Raw genomic sequence first — 20,859 nt, 5'->3', positions numbered from 1 at the left:
TTTACTGCCTCCAACTCCTAGATTAGATGTGAGTTAGAGATTGTGTGTGTCTGTCTATGTAGGTCCCTGCCCCTGTATCTGGGCTTATTAACTCTGTCCATCTTCTTATGACTTAACTCATATGAAAAAAAAAAACCCTCATTTCTATTTTTGAGGGCATTGAAAATAGAATGGCCTTAAGCCTCCTACTATGGACAGAGAAACATGCATCTAACACTACTTTCTCTCTCTCTCTCTCTCTCTCTCTCTCTCTCTCTCTCTCTCTCTCTCTCTCTCTCTCTCTCTCTCTCTCTCTCTCCCAGCTCGACAGTCAAGGGGACTTGGCCTCATCCCCCATTTTAACCAATAACAGTTTTAATCATAGAAATGATGGTTTGTTCCACACCAACATGTTTACATTAATCTAGTGTCTTATTTGACTATATGATGCTAAGTCTAAGTGATCATAGGCTGTTAGTGGATGCTGTTCAAACAGTAGTTTCAGCCCTGTAGACAGTGCCTGGCACTCTGCCCCCTGCTGCTGGGTGAGAGACCTCAGTGGTAGCTTTCTGGTTAAGGTACTTAAGGTTGCTGGTTCAAGCCCTGACATTGTTGGGCCTCTGATCAAGGCCCTTAAATCTCAATTGCTCAAGTTGTACTCAGTCATAACTGTAAATTGCTTTGGATAAAATAATCAGCTCAATGCTATAAATATACAGTAGTGTCTGAAGTTCCTAAGTGAATGTTGAATGTGTTTAACCAAATAGATCTTCTATATAAATATGGTCCACTGTATCCCAAGCCAGTATTTATTAGGAACACACATGATTGCTACTAGCTCTGTAAGCCTAGAACTCAAAACTGCCTGCCACATCACTATTTCAGACAACTAGACTAGCTAGTTAATTGTGCTAATAACATGCCGAAACTGTCTCTTACATTTCAATGTGTAGGCCCTACTGTTTAAAACTCAGTTATTGCGACATAGAGGAAGTAGCTTCACTATAGCTTTGGATCTCATACCTTGTATTAATAACACATAAAGTAAAAAGTTCTTAACCACTTCCTGTGTACGTCATTATTTCGTATGTGCTGCAGCCCTTTAGTCTACTGCCCTGGAAACTTGAACAAACATTGTACTCATTAATATTAGTATGTATTGTAACTGCATCTACTTTTTTGGATGCAGTGACTGTGAGCTGCTAACTTACTTTTAATACTTATCTCCTTCATACAGAAACCCAAAAAGTCATTTAAATTCTCTGCTCTGTGTCTGCAGAATGGAGATAATCTTTAATAGTTGTGTACTTCAAGTTAAAATCTGTAATAGCCTGACTTACAAGTTACTGATAATTTTTTTGATATTCCTTTGAGTGCAATATCCATCCCTGCTCAAATGTTCTGAACTGTATCTTCTGTACGTAATTTGTGATTTCATGCTGTACTGTATTTTTCTTCAGGTTAGTTTCCTTCACAGAACTTGTTTACTGTACTATATTTCTTCTGTTGTTTCCTACATTTTTGACATGATGTCACCACCTTTCGGCATACTGCTGAAATAAGAATATTTACTGTTTTATAGAACAATTTGATCTTCTTGAGAACCACTTTAAGAGCTCATCCCATATTTGATGTATGGAAACCTCAAATATTTTAAATGTAAAACTTTACAGACATTTTAAAAAGTTTTTATTTTATTTCTTATTTTCCCTCATGAGCTGTTCACTATGTGGTTTGTAACCACAGTGTGTCACTTCCTGACAACTATTTCCAACTGACAACTATGAGCTGGTAAATAACCTCTAAAACTCACAGGATTGATCAACTGAAAACACCTTTCCTCTGGTTAACCTCTATCCCTCTGTAGACATAAAGGCTTAGAAAATGTTTCAGTCTCAAATAAAATAATGTAATTTTTATTTCTGTTGTGTACATATTTAATCTTTTCAAATTTTACCAGTAAAAAGATCAGAGTTTATTTAACCCTAAATCTCCAATTTCTTTTTATGAAAAATATGAAAGCTATCTTTGTGTATCACACAAAGTATGAACTAAGGAATAAACTAGTATGAACTAAGGAAGTAAAAGACTCATTTCAATGAAGAAATGTGTTCCGCCATCTAGTGGGGAACAATGGAACTCCTGGATGCTTTGTGCTACTGAGCCACGGTGGTGTGGACATCACGTGACCTCAGAGCCCTTTGCACATAATTGATGGTTCAATAGAGCCACTGAGGGTTTAGCCCCGCCCACTGCTGCTGCCAATACGGCACAACAGTCTAAGCACATTATTTACATTGTAGTGCATTATTTACATGATTTACATCAAATATGGCCATAACAATTTAGATCTAGATACTGAATGACTCCAACTACAAAGATAAAACCCCGGCTCAAACACAAACAAAGCTGTAAACTTTGCACACATTTTAATTAAATCAAATATCCATGATCAGGTTATCAGTCTGATTCAGCTCACCAGTACTGACCAGAACAAAGCAAATCTTCACAGTGACCATCAGATATGTAGCAGATCAGGACTCTATCATCATATAGAGACATGAGTCACTCATTTATCATTTATCCATCTCACACTCTCTTTAACTGATGTTTTGTCAGACAGGCTAATATTAGAATAGCAAAATATCTCATGTAGGTCCCTTTGATTGGCATATTAAGTGCCAGGATATGCAGTGATTATTAATAATTGTTAGTTGATTAGAATACTTATCAGATTGTTCATAATTGACCCTCATGCTGTGGAAAGTCCATTAGAAAGTTTGGCATGTAAGAAGAGGCATAAGCCTCAGCTGCAGTTATTCCAAAGAAAAGACCCCAAGTGGACACTGCATACAATTATAGATTGGGAGCTCAGAGATCAGCTTTACGTGATATTCTCAGTCATTCTCACAGTTTTATGTGTTCAGATGTTTGCAGTGACATACTAGTTTCTCACGAGGAAATTTACAGTCTTCTTTACTTAACAGTCATGCTCCACTTAGGTGGGCTTTAAGTAGATCAGAAGTTTGTCTCTGAAAAAATGTTAAAACCGTAGAAGGTATATGGTTTAAACATAATATATTAACAATGAAAATAAAGCAATCGTCCCTTCACTCATGAATTATACGATCCACTTTATCTCTCCTACTCTTCCCCCGCCCTGTTCTCCCAGAAGCTGTGCAGTAGCTGCACTGATCACATGCGCTCATGCACACACACCAGTTACAGTATGTGTGTCTGTGGTGTGGTGGCTGTAAAAAGTCAGTCATTCCCAAGTCTGGGAATGATGGTCCAAAATAATGTTAAAATGTAAAAAGCTTTAATCATAGAATCGCCCCTGTTTCTAATGAATCATGTATTTCTACCATGGTGATCATTGTAACTTACTCACTTTGTGCTCTAAATGGCAGTACAGACTTTCTGGCTCAGAACTGCACAGGCTGGCTGGCTTTATCTTCTTGTAAATAATTGATTGGTTGATTGATTGTATGATTCTTATTGTGGCTTCTAGAAGCATTCAAATGATCCAGGCAGAATCCACACAAACATGCTGCTGTTTCTCTGCCCCCGTACCACTGACAGTGCTGCAGCTAACAGACAGGGCAGCACACTGGTGACTTGTACTTCCAGCTCTCATCCCCAGCCCCTCCCCCTCTCCCTTACACAGTCTTCATAAAAACATGAAAGAATGCAAGGGTAACCAATTAAAAATGCAAGCGTAGACCCATCCTGTGACATGATTAACAATGGAATATTCACACGAGTCCTCCTTGAAGGTTTAAATCCAGATTGGTCCTTGGGCAATTTTTCAGTACTGATGATAACAATTTGACCTCAGAATGCTTCAATAACCCCTGGTGCAATTAGAAACAACTGAAAAACAATTTGATCAGTAAGTCCTTCTTCTAAGCCAAACTACTAGCAGCATCATTCAGTGAATGGAGGTCTTTAATAATGATCAACATTAGCTGTCAGGTATTACAAGAAGTCAACCTTTACCACTAAAATAATAATTTGTAATAAGTCCTAATTTGTACATGTAGACAGAGGTCTTGCTAATGATTTATAAAAAAACAAGCTGCACAAATGACAACATGTATTTAAATACATGTGTAAAGAAGATGTTTGTGTGTACTAAATGTTTCTCATTTTTAAAGCTCAGTGGATCCAGGAAGATCAACTTAAACAGGGTTTTCTGGGTTTTATCAATTTTGCATGTGTTTCTACACACATAAAACTTTTAGAAACCAAGACCTCCAGACTAAGGATGCATGTTGCCATTTTAGTTAAATAAATGGCCTTATAACAAACATTTAAAAATACAATAAATATACTATTGTTGGGTTTACACACGCACACACACGCACACACACACACACACACACACACACACACACACACACACACACACACACACACACACACACACACAAACAGAAAAATACATGTACTCTGTACATTGCTATCTGATAATAATATAACTTCTCTTGTTGTTTTGCAGGCATGACAGTGCTGATCCTTGTAGGTTCAATGCCAATCACCACTAGACAGGTATCAGGCCTTGAAATAAACCACATGCCATCCAGTGGACAGGGACAGTACTGAGGACAAAGTCAAATGTGATGCTAATACTGTTGTATACCTACTCTCTCCCAGAATTTTGTTAATGTTTCTGAAGGACACTCAATCTATTAAGGAGACTAGATATGCATTTAAAATGGCTGCAGAACACTGAGTAAAGTGGTACTATGCAAACTTCTCTATAGCTACAATATTTGTGCTATAACAATTCCACAGTAATTTAGAAGGTTTCAACATATTTTAGCTTGACTGTATTGATGAACATAGATAGAATCTTTACACAAATTGTTCTTCTGCAGAATGAGTGCATCTATCAGGAGATTGAAGATCAGGAGCTGAGTACTGCAGTAACGTCCACACTCACCACTGTCTACACCACAGTGGGGTCTTCACACACTGTAATCTACTCCAGTGTAGATGAACCGTCTGACTCCATCACATACTGCACTGTAAATGTGTCTCAGCAAAGCACAACCCACCCACTAAACTCCAATGAAGCTGAGGACTCTGTAATTTACTCCAACATGACCTTCTAAGTGTAACCAAAAAACCCAGTCTCTCCAGTCATCAACAGAGCAACACATAAGACTGAACAACGGCTCATTTAATCATCCATTTAAAGGCTGCAAACAGTTGACAACTCAGAAAAACTCTTCCCTTAGGAACTGCATAGCTATCATAACAGTCTATGCACAGCTGATCTGGGGAGGTGCAAGCCACAGAGTAATTGTGAGCAGAAGACACTCAGAGTAAGTGTGGGGAGAAGACAACACTCAGGGTAAGTGTGAGGAGGAGAAGAGTAAATATTTGTAGGTATTCGGATCTCCTTACTCAACTTGTGGAGCTGGCAGCACTGCACTGTTTAAAACTCTCAAAGGAACGTTTGCCAGTAAGCTGATTCTGCACAGAGGACTCTCAGTAATAATATAATAATATACATGTATCATGTATGTAAATGTTATTCTATTTGTTCTGTTTTTGTGGCAGTGGAATTTACCTGATGAGTTCAGGAGGAAACAGTGTCATCTGGTGGAAATAATATGCTGTTTATATTAATATGTTTTCTGATATATTAAAGGTTTTCATGTGTAAAAAAACCTTTTACAAGCTAAAATAAATTGTCCAAGCGGATCTAATAACAGGGTGTCTAAGACAGACTCTAACAAGAAATGATGTGAAATGTATGCCTACTGTATGTGTATGTGTGTGCATGTGCATATCTGCATGTAAATAAAGGTGTGTGTGTGTGTGTGTGTGTGTGTGTGTGTGTATGTGTGTGTGTGTGTGTGTGTGTGTGTATGTGTGTGTGTGTGTGTGTGTGTGTGTGCTTGTGAAATAAAGAAAAATGACAAAGTGAGGGAAAATAGGAGAAGGTGACTGTATATTTTAAACTCTGTATAATAAAAAACACTTCCCTCAGTCCTTAGTTATTCCAAAATCACAGACAGACACACCTAGTTCAGCACAAATGGCAACCACACCCTACTCCTGCTGAACTGACCAGAGCAAGGGAGTCTATTGTAACAGGTACCACCTTAGGCCTTTTAAAAAGCAACTTCACTGGTGTCAATAAACTACAGGTTTATTAATGCAATTTAACAACCATAAATGTACATACATACGTATACACACACTCACACATTGTTCTGCATCGGACTAGTGCTGAAGTCAAACCTCACACAAATAAACTATGCACTCCTGTTGCAGTCTTGCACATTATCCTACTTGCTGCTAGAGTACTGTACTAAACCAGCACTGTACTCTGAACTGTTCTGGCTGCTACCGGTGACTGCTATGTTCAGTATAGCATGTCACTGATTCCTATGCACAACTTGCTTTACATATGCCCAGTGCTGTGTACTGGACTAAATATTTGCACTGTCTACTCATTTTGTATTTGTGCTGTTCTGTATTTATTATTGTTTATTTAATGACATTTTTGCGCTATATTGGACTGTTTGCACTTGTGTTGCATGTTGTCTGTTGCACTGTTGTTTTGTGTTGCACCATGGTCCTGGAGGAACATTGTCTCATTTTTGTTGTGTACTTGTATATAGCTGAAATGACAATAAAACCTCTTTGAACTTTGAACTTTGAACTTGAATAAAGTAAAATACAATGAGCGGAAAATCTGGTTCTGCATTTCAAGCACAAAGGGCTTCTCTGACATTTAACGTGGTCACCATCACACATGTGCATAAATCACTTCGTCAATACAATTCACGATATTTTAGTTCATTTCCACACCACGCCTAATAAATCCCTGCCATAAAATTAATTGCACTCACACCATTCAGATGTGGAGTAACTGAGCAAAAACACACAAGTAAAACCTCATTTTACTGTGTGATTATTTTTCCTCAGAAAGACATGATACGTTATTAGGGTATACAGTCTATGCTGACAAACCTGTTGCACTCAGAGATTAAGTGGGTAGACATACTCTACTGCAGCTGTACTCATACTGCAGCTGCAGTGATGCTCACTGAACTCTAGATGGCAGTACTGGTATGCTGTACTGTAGCATGGACCTTTGACTAACTGGGAATATCTTAACCTCTTCCCTTCCTCTAGGGGGTACAGTCCCTGCTTCTCATAGGTGTGTGAGTGATTTGATTGTAACATGCTGGTTTCTGTCTGTAAAGAGTCCTTGTGTTGAGAAAGGTACTATATAAATGTGTCAGATAAGTGAAAGTTTGAAGTTTGGATACATTAACCTCTACTGGGTAAAATTGCTACAGGGGAATGGGGACCAGACAGAGGGCCCATTTAGCAATGCCAGGTTGCATAAAATGTTTTTACCACTAAATGGCACAGTGGTGCAGCAGAGTGTACAACTGTGGAACCAGCTACCAATAACTGTACAGCTCTTTGGTTTGTGACAATGTGCCAAACAAAACATGAAATGTTTTTAACCTAAATGGAAACAAACAAATAAATAAGATTAGTTCGTCATTACGGCAGACTATTTAGGACAGACAGCATCTGAGACCTTAGTCTTTGTCATAGCAACACAGACACAGACAATACAGTTGCTGCTTTGGTCTGATGTACAGTAAAGCAAAAAGTCTAAAGTAAAGGAAAGCACAACAGTATATATGAAATAATGACACACACAGGAAAAGGTGCAGGGAGGCTTAGAAATGAGTCTGAGAAAAAGAAAAAGGAAGTGGCAGGAGCTCACTGTGGGTTTTTTGTTTTTCTGAACATGCATATTGTTTATAAAACACCTGGACAAAACATGTCCAAGACTTCCTTCACATCATTGTTTAACATCAGTGTGTTCACCACTGTGTGTGAGGTCACATTAGGACTTAGGTGATGGCTCTCCAGATATATACTACACCTGATCTTGGACTACGTCACACTCTCAGTGAACTCAGTTCAGTCACACTCTGAAAGAAAGATAAAAGAGAGAAAAGAGAAAGAAGTGAGAAATCCAAAGACAGAGAGAAGAGCTCTGAAAAAATGAGAGAGAATAGAGGCGGTGATTGGTTACACACACCACTTTAAGCAGTGATGAGAACTGAAGGGGGAAGTGTCAGACTATGAGACAGTTCTCACAGAACTCTCACCACCCAGTTCAACATGTGGACACTTATACTCGTCTTGTCCAGTCTATTCCCAGGTGAGTTCCATTTACTGCTCACTATCATCAGACAGGTTCAGCACATTATTAGTTTACCTGCCACACAGAGAGGGACTTGGTAGTGAAGTGAATAGTCATAACAGTGGATCTTCTGCATGTACTGTACATTACTAACACAATGATTTATTTTACAGCTGGAACTGCTGCTGTAACTACAGTAACTGGATACAAGGGCCGTTCAGTTCAGATCAGATGCCCCTATAAGTCTGGATATGAAACCCACATGAAGTACCTCTGCAGAGGAGAGTGTTATACTTTCTGGACTAAGAACATCCCTGTTGATTCTAAATCTGCTAAAGACAAGAGATTCTCTCTGAATGATGACACAGCAGCCAGAGTCTTCACTGTTACCATCACTGATCTGAGATCTGAGGATGGAGGAAAATACTGGTGTACGACAGAGCAGAAAGTGCGTGATCACTACACAGAGATTCTGTTAGTGGTTAAAGTGGGTGAGTGATGAGCAGATAAGGACAATTATGATGATGATGATGATGATGATGATGATGATGATGATGATGATGATGATGATGCTGATGATGATTAACTGAGGCAATTATGTGAAGTTGGGATTTATAATACATAAAAAAGCAAGATTTTTGTGTGTACTGAATATGAGAAATATTTGAAATTTAGAAGTCTGTTTCTGTCTTTCAGACACACCTATGAATGTTATTGTCTCACACTCCACCTACACCCCTCCAACACCTGATCCCAGCACATCGGTGTATACTGAGTCCACATGGTCAACTGGAGGTAGGCAGAGGTAGAAGGTAGATATCTATCTATGTACATGCCTAACAAGGGGTTTGTACATCTCCTTTGCTATGTTTTGATCATACGGTTTATAATGTCCCACTGTTCTTTTTCCAGCTCACACAGTAAATGGCACTAACCTCCAAACCAACAGTCCCTCACTCCATGGTATGTACCATTGTCTGGCTGAACAAGCTGCAGTTGAGTCGAGTGTAGTTTCAGTAAAACAAAAGATTTACTGATAAAAGCTCACAGACCAGGAGGACATTACAGAAAACAAAGTAATAAACAAGTACTGATCAAAACTATTACAGATATCCATGTTAATTCTCAATCTGGAAAAGCAAGGAGCATCTAAGGTGCAGCAGTTAATGTACTGGACCAGTGAGCAGAAGGTTGCTGTTTCAAGCCCCAACATTGCTAGCTTACCACTGTTGGGCCCCTGAGCAAGGCCACTCTCACTTGCACATGTATTTGTTCACTGTAAGGTTTTCTTTTTTTGAATAAACACTAACATTAAATGCTGTAGAAAATTCTCTCTGGATGATGTTACAGAAGGTTGAGTCTTCAATATTACCATCACTGATCTGAGATCAGAGGATGGAGGAATATACTGGTGAGTGACAGTGTAAACACTGCTTGACCAATACACAGAGAGTGATTAAAAGTGGTCAGTGTAGGATAGAGGACACTAAATTATTTCTTACTATTAGAATATATACATATTCTTAAAAACTGAGACTATCCTGCTAAACAGAACCTTAACAGGAATATAGAAATATAATCAAATAATCACTGTGAATATGAATAGCTTCACATGGACCAAGTAGGCAAGTAGTTTAATGGTTCATATATGTTGGGCTGCTTTTATGCACTTTGAGTTTGGCAGTTCTTTAACATGAGAGAGAGAGAGACAGAAATAATGAGAGAGAAAACAAGCACAGCACCACCATAGAACAGAGAGAGACACAGGAAGTCTTGCCATGTTTACATATGAGTTTGAACCATGCGACTCACCACTGCGGGTTAGAGTGTGAAGAGCTTCTGTTTTCTATAACTGTCATGTCTCCTGTCCAGCTGAGATGTTTGTCCTTAGCATTTTACAGTAGCATTCACTTCTTTAAAATGAACCCTCTGTAATAATGGCTTTCTACCTGCAGTTCTCTGTGATTCATACAGGATCATTAGCTAAATGTAATCATTGTTTTCCACTGACAAACAGTTTTTTTCCTGAACATGGTTGTGAACTCCTGTCCACTGTCTCTAAGTAAGATTTAAGTAACACAGGATTTTTGAGAAACTTAATGTTTCAGCTGTAATATTTTATGTCATATTTTAATAGTTCCAGCTGCATCTATATAAAATAATTAACATTAAATTCTAAGATGAATAGAATGTATCTACTTGCATATTTCCTGGAAACTGTTGTAATCTCACTGGTATAGATTCCTGTGAGCTGTTCCTAAGCCATTTCAGTGGATAGCAAACTACACTCTATTACCTAGGAAGATATGCTTCTGTGAAACACAAAACTCACCACAAACATACAGAAACTGAATTAATTATGGTAAAGAGTAAAAGCTAAAAACCTCTCTGTCAGTTTAGATGGCAGGCAGGGCCTTGAACGACATCACTACAGGGACGTGACACACCCAGCCCGGCTCAAACCACATTATCTCACTCTACCATATCACACATCCCTGTCACCTCTCCCTCACACACTCACCCCTACACACTTTACACACACAATATAACAGCACAGCATACATGTACATCACTACCTCTGTAGCATCTGCATGTCGACAACTATAACCCCAGGCTTACTGCTAGAGGAACCCCCCCCCCAAAAAAAAATAAATAAATAAATACACGGTTAATATTATCAGCAACCGAACTGGTCCAAAACCCGATAAAGCCTGTACAGCCAGTGGTCCAGTGAAACATTCCCAAAGACATAAATGTATCTATAAAGGCCTGTACCCACAATGTATGTGAAAGGCTTCCAGACCATGTGTACCTGCTATTTTGTGTCGTGGAATTAGAGAAGATTCTGACTTGCTATGACCACAAAACTTGACATGTAGTTACACTGAATCAGATCAGTTCTATTTTCTCTAATGACAAAGATATAGCAGTATTGCATGCACATTTGATTTCATGTAAATTCTATGCATTATATGTGGCCCCTGTTGTTCTACCAGAGACTAAGATCTGTGCTCTCCTCTCTAATGCTTTCCTAGGATCCTTCATTCCCTTATTTGTGGTTTTGGTCATAATAACAATCATTCTTATGGTGTGTGTAATAATGCTGGGAAAGCTAAAGAAAAAGAAGAAGACATCAAAAGGTAGGAAATACACACACACACAGACACACACACAGATTCCACATAATGTGTGAACTAATTATGTTAAATATCTTTATCACATTTAACTACTTGTACTAAAGAAATCGCCATTTTTAGATGTGACAGTATACGTCTGCTCCACTTTCATTAGTAAGAAATGGGGTTTATTAGGCCCCAGTGTGTCTAACAGTGACAGCCTGTTGCTGCCCCCTGCTGGCTAGAAATATACATGCATGTGGATAGCTCAAATATCAAATAAACGGACGAGATATATACTCATTTATCATTTCATTGATTAACTTATGTTTATTTTTAAATTAATTCACCGTTACAACATATTTGTCATTAATTAATTTGTGGTTTATTGTCAACATTCTCTCAGCCTCACCCCAAACCCAGTGTCTGCATGACTCCTTTCACAGCCATGGGGTGAGTTCTGGTCACACTTGGAACAGATATTCACCACATTCACCAGTGAATTGTGCACTACGTTGTATAAGATTGTGATGCATTTGCTACCTCAGACACACCCCTAGAGGGCGACTTGATATGAGTGAGCAAATTTAAATATGTACCACAAGTAATTAAGGAACGTCTTAATAACAATTCTGTTCTGGAAGTTGAGTGAATTTATTAAGAAATTATCTATAAATATAAACGTCTAAATAAATAGTTCCTTCAAAGTTATCTCAGTAAATCTCTCTCATTAACTTGTCTTGTGTGCTAACTTATACTCCATGTCAGACCTGGGCATTGTACGGCCCGCGGGCCACATCCGGCCCTCTAACTATCTCTGACCGGCCCGCGTCAGATCGTTGGAAAATTTGAAGTCGAAAGTAAATGTGTAACTACGACACCTATTACACTGTGATAAGTACACGAAATCAAGGACTTTGACGAAATACAACTACACTGCTTTTAGTTTGAAGGCAACTGTTTTGTTTTTGTTTTTTTAAATTTGCGTCTTCCGCTCAGTGCGCATATGCACCTTCAACTCAAACGTCTCAATAAATGAGTTGGATAGTTGGGAGTTAGCTCTTAGCCAAGGTTAGCCGTTAGCCCTTAAATATGTCGCGTAACGTTAAAAAAAAGAAAGAATGACGCAGAATGCAGAGATTTTAACAAGGAATGGACTTATAAATATTTATTTACTGAAGCCAACGGTAAAGCTGTGTGCTTAGTTTGTGGAGAGCAGATAGCTGTGTTTAAGGATTACAATTTGAATCGCCATTACGAGACTAAACACGCAGAGAAATACAAGAACTTGACGGAGGCAGAGCGGGCACGGGCATCTGAAGATTTGCTAACGAAACTGCAAAGGCAGCAAGGATTTTTTACAAAGCTCCACTCATCCAGGGATGGAGCCATCAGGACCAGATTTGTAATAGCACACAAAACTGCAAGAAACAGTAAGCCATTCTCTGATGGGAAGCTTGTCAAAGAATGTTTGGTGGACTCTGCAGCGCTTCGCATATCCACCTCAGATATTCAACCTGACTTCAGTGCACTTGTTCAAGCCCAAAACAGGCTAGATTTCTCTAATTGAACATTTTTGTATAAAGTTAATGTGATGCTGGTCTTTGAAAAACTAGATTTTTTTTGTGTAAAGTTGTGATGCTAGTTTTTTTAAATGCTGCAGAAGATGCTCATTAAAAAAAAAAAAAAAGTTTGTTAAATTGTGCTATAATTTTGTGCTCCACATTTTCATGTTATTGTAATGTTTCATTTACTGTTTTATTTATTTATTTATTTATTTATTTTTTATTAAATGATAGTATATATACTGTATACAATATATAGGTATTGCGTAGAACTGAGTTAAGTATATTCGTCCGGCCCTCTAAAACCATTCCAATTTCTCATGTGGCCCCATGGGAAAATTTATTGCCCACCCCTGCTCTATGTACACCAGCTGCTCTTGACACCATCTAGTGTTCAAACTCTGAATGGCATTGAAAGAAGAGACAACTTTCACGGCATTTAGCTGACCCTTTTAAACAAAGCGACTTACGGTTCTGACTGAGCACAACATGAGCCATTGAGGGTTAAGGGCCTTGCTCAGAGGCCCAACAGTGGCAAATTGGTAGTGGTGGGGCTTGAAACAGCAACCTTCCAATTGCAAGTCAAGTACCTTAATTACTAAGCTACCACTGCCAACAACAAATGCAATTAAAAAAACAGCAAAAAAAAAAAAATAATAATAATAATAATATTGTATATTACACTATTATTATTTGTGTTACATTATTCATACACAATTCCCTGCTCACCCTCTGGGTGGTTTTCCTTCAAGCTCGGGTCCTCTGCCAGAGGCCTGGTAGTTTGAGAGTCCTGCATAGTATCTTAGCTATTCCCAGGACTGCACACTTCTGGACCGAGGTCTCAGATGTTGTTCCTGGGATCTGTTGGAGCTAGTCTCGCAATTTTGGGGTCACAGCCCCTAGTGCTCCGATTACCACGGGAACCACTGTTGCCTTCACCCTCCAGCTCTTTCATCTGCACTTCAGCATTTCTCCATATCAGACACTTACACTACCTGCCAGTGGTACATATCGTACATAATCTTCTCCCAGTCAAACATGCTCTGCAGCATCTGTGTCTTCTACACTGAAATAGTGTAGAGTGTATATATTCATATATATATCTACACTCTACACTTTAGAGTGACACACAGGCTGACTAAGCAGTGACCAGTGTGTAGGTGAACTAGTTAGTGATAGCAAGTAACTACACTGCCAGATCTGATGTAAGATAATCTCTTCTTGGCCAAACAAACTGATTCATGTATTGCAGGTCCAGTATGAAAACAAAAAAATATATAAATTATAATACTTTTTGAAATATATACTAACTTATGATAAACTTTTATATTTGTAATATATACTAAACCATTATAATAAATATGAAATTTGGCTCCACCCATACCCAACAGTAGACTGATACTGGTCAGTGCATCCATTCTCTGAACAGGTAAATAACAAGCAAAGGCATCATCTATGACTCCCTTAGGAAATCCACAGCTATCCAAAGATGTTGAACAATAATACCCATATCACTTAATTATATCACTCCATTTGTTTAAATTTTTAAGTGCAGAGTATTACTCCTTTGGTAGATTAACCTTTTAGTTGGTTTATTGAAATGTATGTTACCAATAACCTTTTTGCAGATATTAATAAATAGTCTTTATTAAAATATGATTATATAGCCAAGAAATGTATGCCAATAATGGACTTACATTCATTAGTACTAGGCTTTATAGGTACACATTTTAGGTCTGATAATACAGATCTCTAAAGACAATTTGATTCTAAATCACTGTGTGCTCCCTGCTGAACCTGCAACTCCACCAATCACAACCCACTTCCTCATTCAGGACCTCCTGATTTCTCTGTTTTTTTGCCTTTCCCGCATGCTGACCTGTTTTTGTTTTTTGACGCTCGTATTAGTATTTCCCTCTCTGGTGTTTTTGTCACTGCTCTTTTGTGTATTGTGTATCCCTCAACCTGTTGCTGATGTGTGATTGTTTTGTGACCATGTTTTTGAAAGCCCCGTTTGTTTACACCCACTGTGTTTGTATTTTACTGCATGTATCATATCCAGTTCTGTAGCATTTACACTGGGGGTGGTGACAACTTTATTGTGGTTTAAATAGGCAGGAGGAACAACTGTTCCAGTAGTTCTACTGTTTTCATCTGTTTTTGAAACTCAAAGAAAAATAAGCACTTTTCTAGCACAGCTGATGAAAGATCTCTGAAACTTCCTGTTTTCTTGGAAATCTTGAGTACTTCACTGCAATTTTGACTACTTCTACATATTTTACTATAGTACACTGCAGTTACTCCATGGAATCTTCAGATATACATGTATATAAGAGAGGATATACTGAAAAAAACAATATATGGTTGTAAAATTGTTTTCTTTTTCTCTTCACTCAGGTTCCACTTTCTGTCTGTGATAGTGAGGAGATTAAAGACACCAGAAGTCATTCTGTCTCAGATGCTGGAGCTCCTACAGCCTACTCTACTGTCAATCTACCCACAAACCCCTGTGATTCCTCCCAAACTGTTTATGCCAACACCCATATATCCACAAACCCCTGTAATTTTTCATATGCTGTTTCTGCTACTGCTCCACTACCATCAAGCTCTCCTGATCAGGACACTTATTGTATGGCTCAATTACCCAATGCCATAATAATATTCCATAATATGGGAGAATTATAGGAAAAGGCTCTGCCCCTGCAGTAAATTCTTATTCTGCAGCTTGTTTATGCACTTCTTGGTACAACCAGATAGTGAGGCATTACAGTAGTCCAATCTAGAAGTGATGACTGCATGGACTAGGTTCTCTGCATCATGTGAAGACAGTATGCTCCGAATCTTTGCAGATACCTCATGTTTGAATGTTTTCCAGGCCCGCTCAATATGCTGTTCATTTATGACCAGTAGAAAGATCTGCTTTTCCCCAGTCACAGAACAGGTCTTCTAGAATTATTATTGATCTCTAAGCCTCCAAAAACTCATGTTCTCCTCCTCCAGGTGTTGCCAAAATCACCTCTGGCATGCTATTCTGGATGAAAATCAATTTAGAATTCATGAATCTGTTTCAAAGTAATAGCATGATGAGAGCATTGTATATTACCACTATGTTAGGTGACCACTGGCAAACTACGGTAAAGAGTAAAGTGTCATAAATAGACCACGTGAACAATCTGTAGCCTCTGTGTGACAGCCAGAGTGTATTAATGTAGGTGGGGGCAGTGGTGGTTCAGTGGTTAAGGTAGTTGGCTAATCAGAGGGTTGACAATTCAAGCCCCACCACTGCCAATTTGCCACTGTTGGGCCCTTGACCCTCAAACTGTAGTCATAATTATAAGTTGCTTTGGATAAAAGTGTCTGCTAAATGCTATAAATATAAAAATTACACAATAAATGTTAACAGCACTCACATGTAACTAGTGCAGTGTGAACATGTAACATGTACCAATGACCAAGTGAACTACACGCACACAGGTGCATGTATAAATGAAAAGAATGTGCTAACAAGTGGGTGTGGTTACAAACAAGTCACAATGAATACAGTCAATAGTGAACTGGGCCATTCCACATGATCAGTTGGAGGGGGAGTGTACTGTGACACCCTGCCTGAAGTTAGGAGTACCCCCACCACCTCTATAGTAAAATGTAGCTGACAATTTTAAATAATATTACAGTTATTCCCTCAGAAAGACCCACACTATTAATAGAACTGTAGCCTTTATACCAAGATAGACCTAGTGCCAGAGTAAGAGCCACATAGATTATAGTTACCCCACCACCCACAAATTAAAACAAATATAATAATAATAATAATAATAATAATAATAATAACCTGCTCTACTGTACTAGGATATATTCTATGAGTAAATGACAAAGCACTTTTGTAAGTCGCTCTGGATAAGAGCGTCTGATAAATGCCGTAAATGTAAATATAATAATAATAATAATAATAATAATAATAATAATAATAAAGGCCCTGGAGTGCAGTCAAATGGAGGGGATAACCCCATCAACATAGTTATGTGTCTATTAAAGTGAGCAGTAAATGTATAATACTGCAAATAATACTGCTTTCAACCGCAATACTTATATTATGAACTTGTATGCTAAATTAGTATTTCCAAAATAAGTTCAAGTTTACTTACCATCATGTAACGATCTTTGCAATGATGAGGGACCATCTTCATTCTTTTGCATTTACTGAATTTCATTTTTCTTTTCAAAAGGTGTTCCCTTTTTATCCATTTTATAGGTTTTAGTGGAGTCTTCTTTGTCTCCATAATATAAACCTTCCGAATCTATTTATTTGGTAAACTCGTCATAGCAGTTCACACCATATGCATCACATATACCGAACTAGTGTGAAAGACACCAGAAGACATTCTGTCTCAGACACTAGAGCTCCTACAGTCTACTCTACTGTCAGTCTATCCACAAACCCTTCTGGTCCCTCTCAAGCTGTTTATGACCAAGTCCAATTACCCACAAACCTCTGTGATCTTACACATACTGTTTCTGATACTGTTCCACTACCATCAAACTCTCCTGATCAGGACACTTATTGTACGGCTCAATTACTCACACTTCTCTCTGATTCCTCAGTGGGTGATACATCAGTGAAGTTTTGAGAATGCAGACAGTTTTAATGATGCTGTGACCAGAGAGACCTTCAAGGAAGACTCGTGTTTGGATTCTGCCTGGATCGTTTGAATGCTTCCCAAAGCCACAATAAGAATCATACATTCAATCAACCAATCAATTTATTTAAAAGAATATAAGGCCAGCTGGCCTGTGTTTGTCACTAAGCCTGTGCTGTTCTGAGCAAGAAAGTCTGTACTGCCATCTAGAGCACAAAGCTAGTAAGTTACAATGATCATCGTGGTAGAATAAATGATTCAGTTACAAGCAGGGGTGATTCTAGGATTAGAGCTTTAGTGATGCAAAGCACAAAGTGAGACAAGCACCCCCATCTCACACACACACACACACACACACACACACACACACACACACACACACACACACACACACACACACACACCTGTACATCATTCCCTCACCTGTGAAGGAAGAACATCTGACTTTTTGGATGTTCTGTACAGCCACAACACCACAGACACACAGACTGTAACTGGCACTGCTGTGTGTGCATGTGCGCTTGTGATCAGTGCAGCTACTGCACAGCTTCTGGGAGAACAGGGCGGGGGAAGAGTAGGAGAGAGAAAGTGGATCATATAATTCACGAGTGAAGGGACGCTTGCTTTATTTTCATTGTTAATATATTATGTTTAAACCATATACCTTCTACGGTTTTAACATTTTTTCCAGAGACAAACTTCTGATCTACTTAAAGCCCACCTAAGTGGAGCATGACTGTTAAGTAAAGAAGACTGTAAATTTCCTCCTGAGAAACTAGTATGTCACTGCAAACATCTGAACATATAAAACTGTGAGAATGACTGAGAATATCACATAAAGCTGATGTCTGAGCTCCCAATCTATAATTGTATGCAGTGTCCACTTGGGGTCTTTTCTTTGGAATAACTGCAGCTGAGGCTTACGGCTCTTCTTACATGCCAGACTTTCTAATGGACTTTCCACAGCATGAGGGTCAATTATGAACAATCTGATAAATATTCTAATCAAATAACAATTATTAATAATCACTGCATATCCTGGCACTTAATATGCCAATCAAAGGGACCTACATGAGATATTTTGCTATTCTAATATTAGCCTGTCTTATAAAACATAAGTTAAAGAGAGTGTGAGATGGATAAATGAGTGACACATGTATCTATATGATGATAGAGTCCTGATCTGCTACATATCTGATGGTCACTGTGAAGATTTGCTTTGTTCTGGTCAGTACTGGTGAGCTGAATCAGACTGATAACCTGAACATGGATATTTGATTTAATTAAAATGTGTGCAAAGTTTACAGCTTTGTTTGTGTTTGAGCCAGTGTTTTATCTTTGTAGTTGGAGTCATTCAGTATCTAGATCTGAATTGTGATGGCCATATTTGATGTAAATAATGTGAATAATGCACTACAATGTAAATAATGTGCTTAGACTGTTGTGCCGTATTGGCAGCAGCAGTGGGCGGGGCTAAACCCTCAGTGGCTCTATTGAACAATCAATTATGTGCAAAGGGCTCTGAGGTCACGTGATGTCCACACCATCGTGGCTCAGTAGCACAAAACATCCAGGAGTTCCATTGTTCCCCACTAGATGGCGGAACACATTTCTTCATTGAAATGAGTCTTTTACTTCCTTAGTTCATAATTTCTATGTGATACACAAAGGCAGCTTTCATATTTTTCATAAAAAGAAATTGGAGATTTCATCTTAAATAAACTCTGTTTAAATAGTCTCTGCTCTTTTTATTGGTAAAATTTGAAGAGATTAAATATGTACACAACAGAAATAAGAAAATTACATTATTTTATTTGAGACTGAAACATTTTCTAGGCCTTTATGTTTACAGGTTAACCAGAGGAAGCGTGTTTTCAGTTGATCAACCATGTGAGTTTTAGAGGTTATTTACCAGCTCCCACTAGTCTCACTGTGAGGTTTTCAATGATCCAACGTCTGTTTTGTTAACAATAATTCTAAACTTAATCATCATTCCAGGAAATTATATGATCTCAAACAGCTGTTGTTGCATCAGATCAGAGATCAGACTACCTCAAACTTGCAATAGACACAAAGCACTCTGGGAAATAGTTGTCAGGAAGTGACACACTTGTTACAAACCACATAGTGAACAGCTCATGAGGGAAAATAAGAAATAAAATAAAAGCTTTAAAAATGTCTGTAAAGACATGAGCTTTCCAAACATCAAATTTGGGATGAGCTCTTAAAGTGGTTCTCAAGAAGATCAAAATGTTCTATAAAACAGTAAATATTCTTATTTCAGCAGTATGCCGAAAGGTGGTGACATCATGTAGAAAATGTATGAAACAACAGAAGAAATATAGTACAGTGAGCAAGTTCTGTGAAGGAAGCTGACCTGAAGAAAATACAGTTCAGCATGAAATCACCAATTACGTACAGAGGATACAGTTCAGAACATTTGAGCAGGGATGGATATTGCACTCAAAGGAATATCAAAAAAATTATCAGTAACTTGTAAGTCAGGCTATTACAGATTTTAACTTGAAGTACACAACTATTAAAAATTATCTCCATTCTGCAGAATCAGAGCAGAGAATTGAAATGGCTTTTTGGGTTTCTGTATGAAGGAGATAGGTATTAAAAGTAAGTGAGCAGCTCACAGCATCCAAAGAAGTAGATGCAGTTACAATACATCATAATATTAATGAGTACAATGTTTGTTCAAGTTTCCAGGGCAGTAGACTAAGGGGCTGCAGCACATATGAAATAATGATTTACACAGGAAGTGGTTAAGAACATTTTACTGTATGTGTTATTAATACAAGATATGAGATCCAAAGCTATAGCGAAGCTACTTCCTCTATGTCGCAATAACTGAGTTTTAAACAGTAGGGCCTACACATTGAAATGTAAGAGACAGTTTCGGCATGTTATTAGCACAATTAACTAGCTAGTCTAGTTGTCTGAAATAGTGGTGTGGCAGGCAGTTTTGAGGTCTAGGCTTACAGAGCTAGTAGCAATCATGTGTGTTTCTAATAAATACTGGGTTGGGATACAGTGGACCATATTTATATAGAAGATCTATTTGGTTAAACATATTCAACATTCACTTAGGAACTTCAGACACTATTGTATATTAATAGCATTGAGCTGACTCTTTTATCCAAAGCAATTTACAGTTATGACTGAGTACAACTTGAGCAATTGAGAGTTAAGGGCCTTGATCAGAGGCCCAACAATGTCAGGGCTTGAATCAGCAACCTTCCAAATAAACATCAAGTACCTTAACCAGAAAGCTACCACTGAGGTCTCTCACCCAGCAGCAGTGGGCAGAGTGCCAGGCACTGTCTGCAGGGCTGAAACTACTGTTTGGACAGCATCCCCTAACA

At 38.3% G+C, this 20,859-nt stretch overlaps 1 protein-coding gene across 1 annotated transcript; it reads left to right on the top strand.

The window, feature by feature from the left end:
• The first annotated feature begins 8,100 nt into the window (after positions 1-8,100).
• On the top strand, positions 8,101-16,087 carry LOC113569375 (CMRF35-like molecule 5). The gene is made up of 7 exons (XM_035534563.1): positions 8,101-8,188; positions 8,344-8,661; positions 8,867-8,965; positions 9,083-9,133; positions 11,206-11,310; positions 11,693-11,739; positions 15,249-16,087. Exons 1-7 carry the CDS (start codon positions 8,149-8,151, stop codon positions 15,534-15,536), a joined length of 948 nt encoding a protein of 315 aa, XP_035390456.1. The 5' UTR covers positions 8,101-8,148; the 3' UTR covers positions 15,537-16,087.
• The last annotated feature ends 4,772 nt before the right edge of the window (positions 16,088-20,859 follow it).

The sequence above is a fragment of the Electrophorus electricus genome, chromosome 16 (assembly GCF_013358815.1).
Source record: "Electrophorus electricus isolate fEleEle1 chromosome 16, fEleEle1.pri, whole genome shotgun sequence".
NCBI classification, from domain to species: Eukaryota; Metazoa; Chordata; class Actinopteri; order Gymnotiformes; family Gymnotidae; genus Electrophorus; species Electrophorus electricus.
The sequence above is the reverse complement of the archived record's forward strand: the minus strand, read 5'-3'. Positions and strand labels throughout refer to the sequence as shown.

What these genes read in the sequence shown, in the direction of transcription:
- LOC113569375 (XM_035534563.1), top strand. Translation starts at nt 8,149, where the DNA reads ATGTGGACACTTATACTCGTCTTGTCCAGTCTATTCCCAG. An exon ending in TCTGTTAGTGGTTAAAGTGG is followed by an intron (nt 8,662 to 8,866) that starts GTGAGTGATGAG and finishes TCTGTCTTTCAG; the next exon opens with ACACACCTATGAATGTTATT. An exon ending in ACTCCTTTCACAGCCATGGG is followed by an intron (nt 11,740 to 15,248) that starts GTGAGTTCTGGT and finishes CTCTTCACTCAG; the next exon opens with GTTCCACTTTCTGTCTGTGA.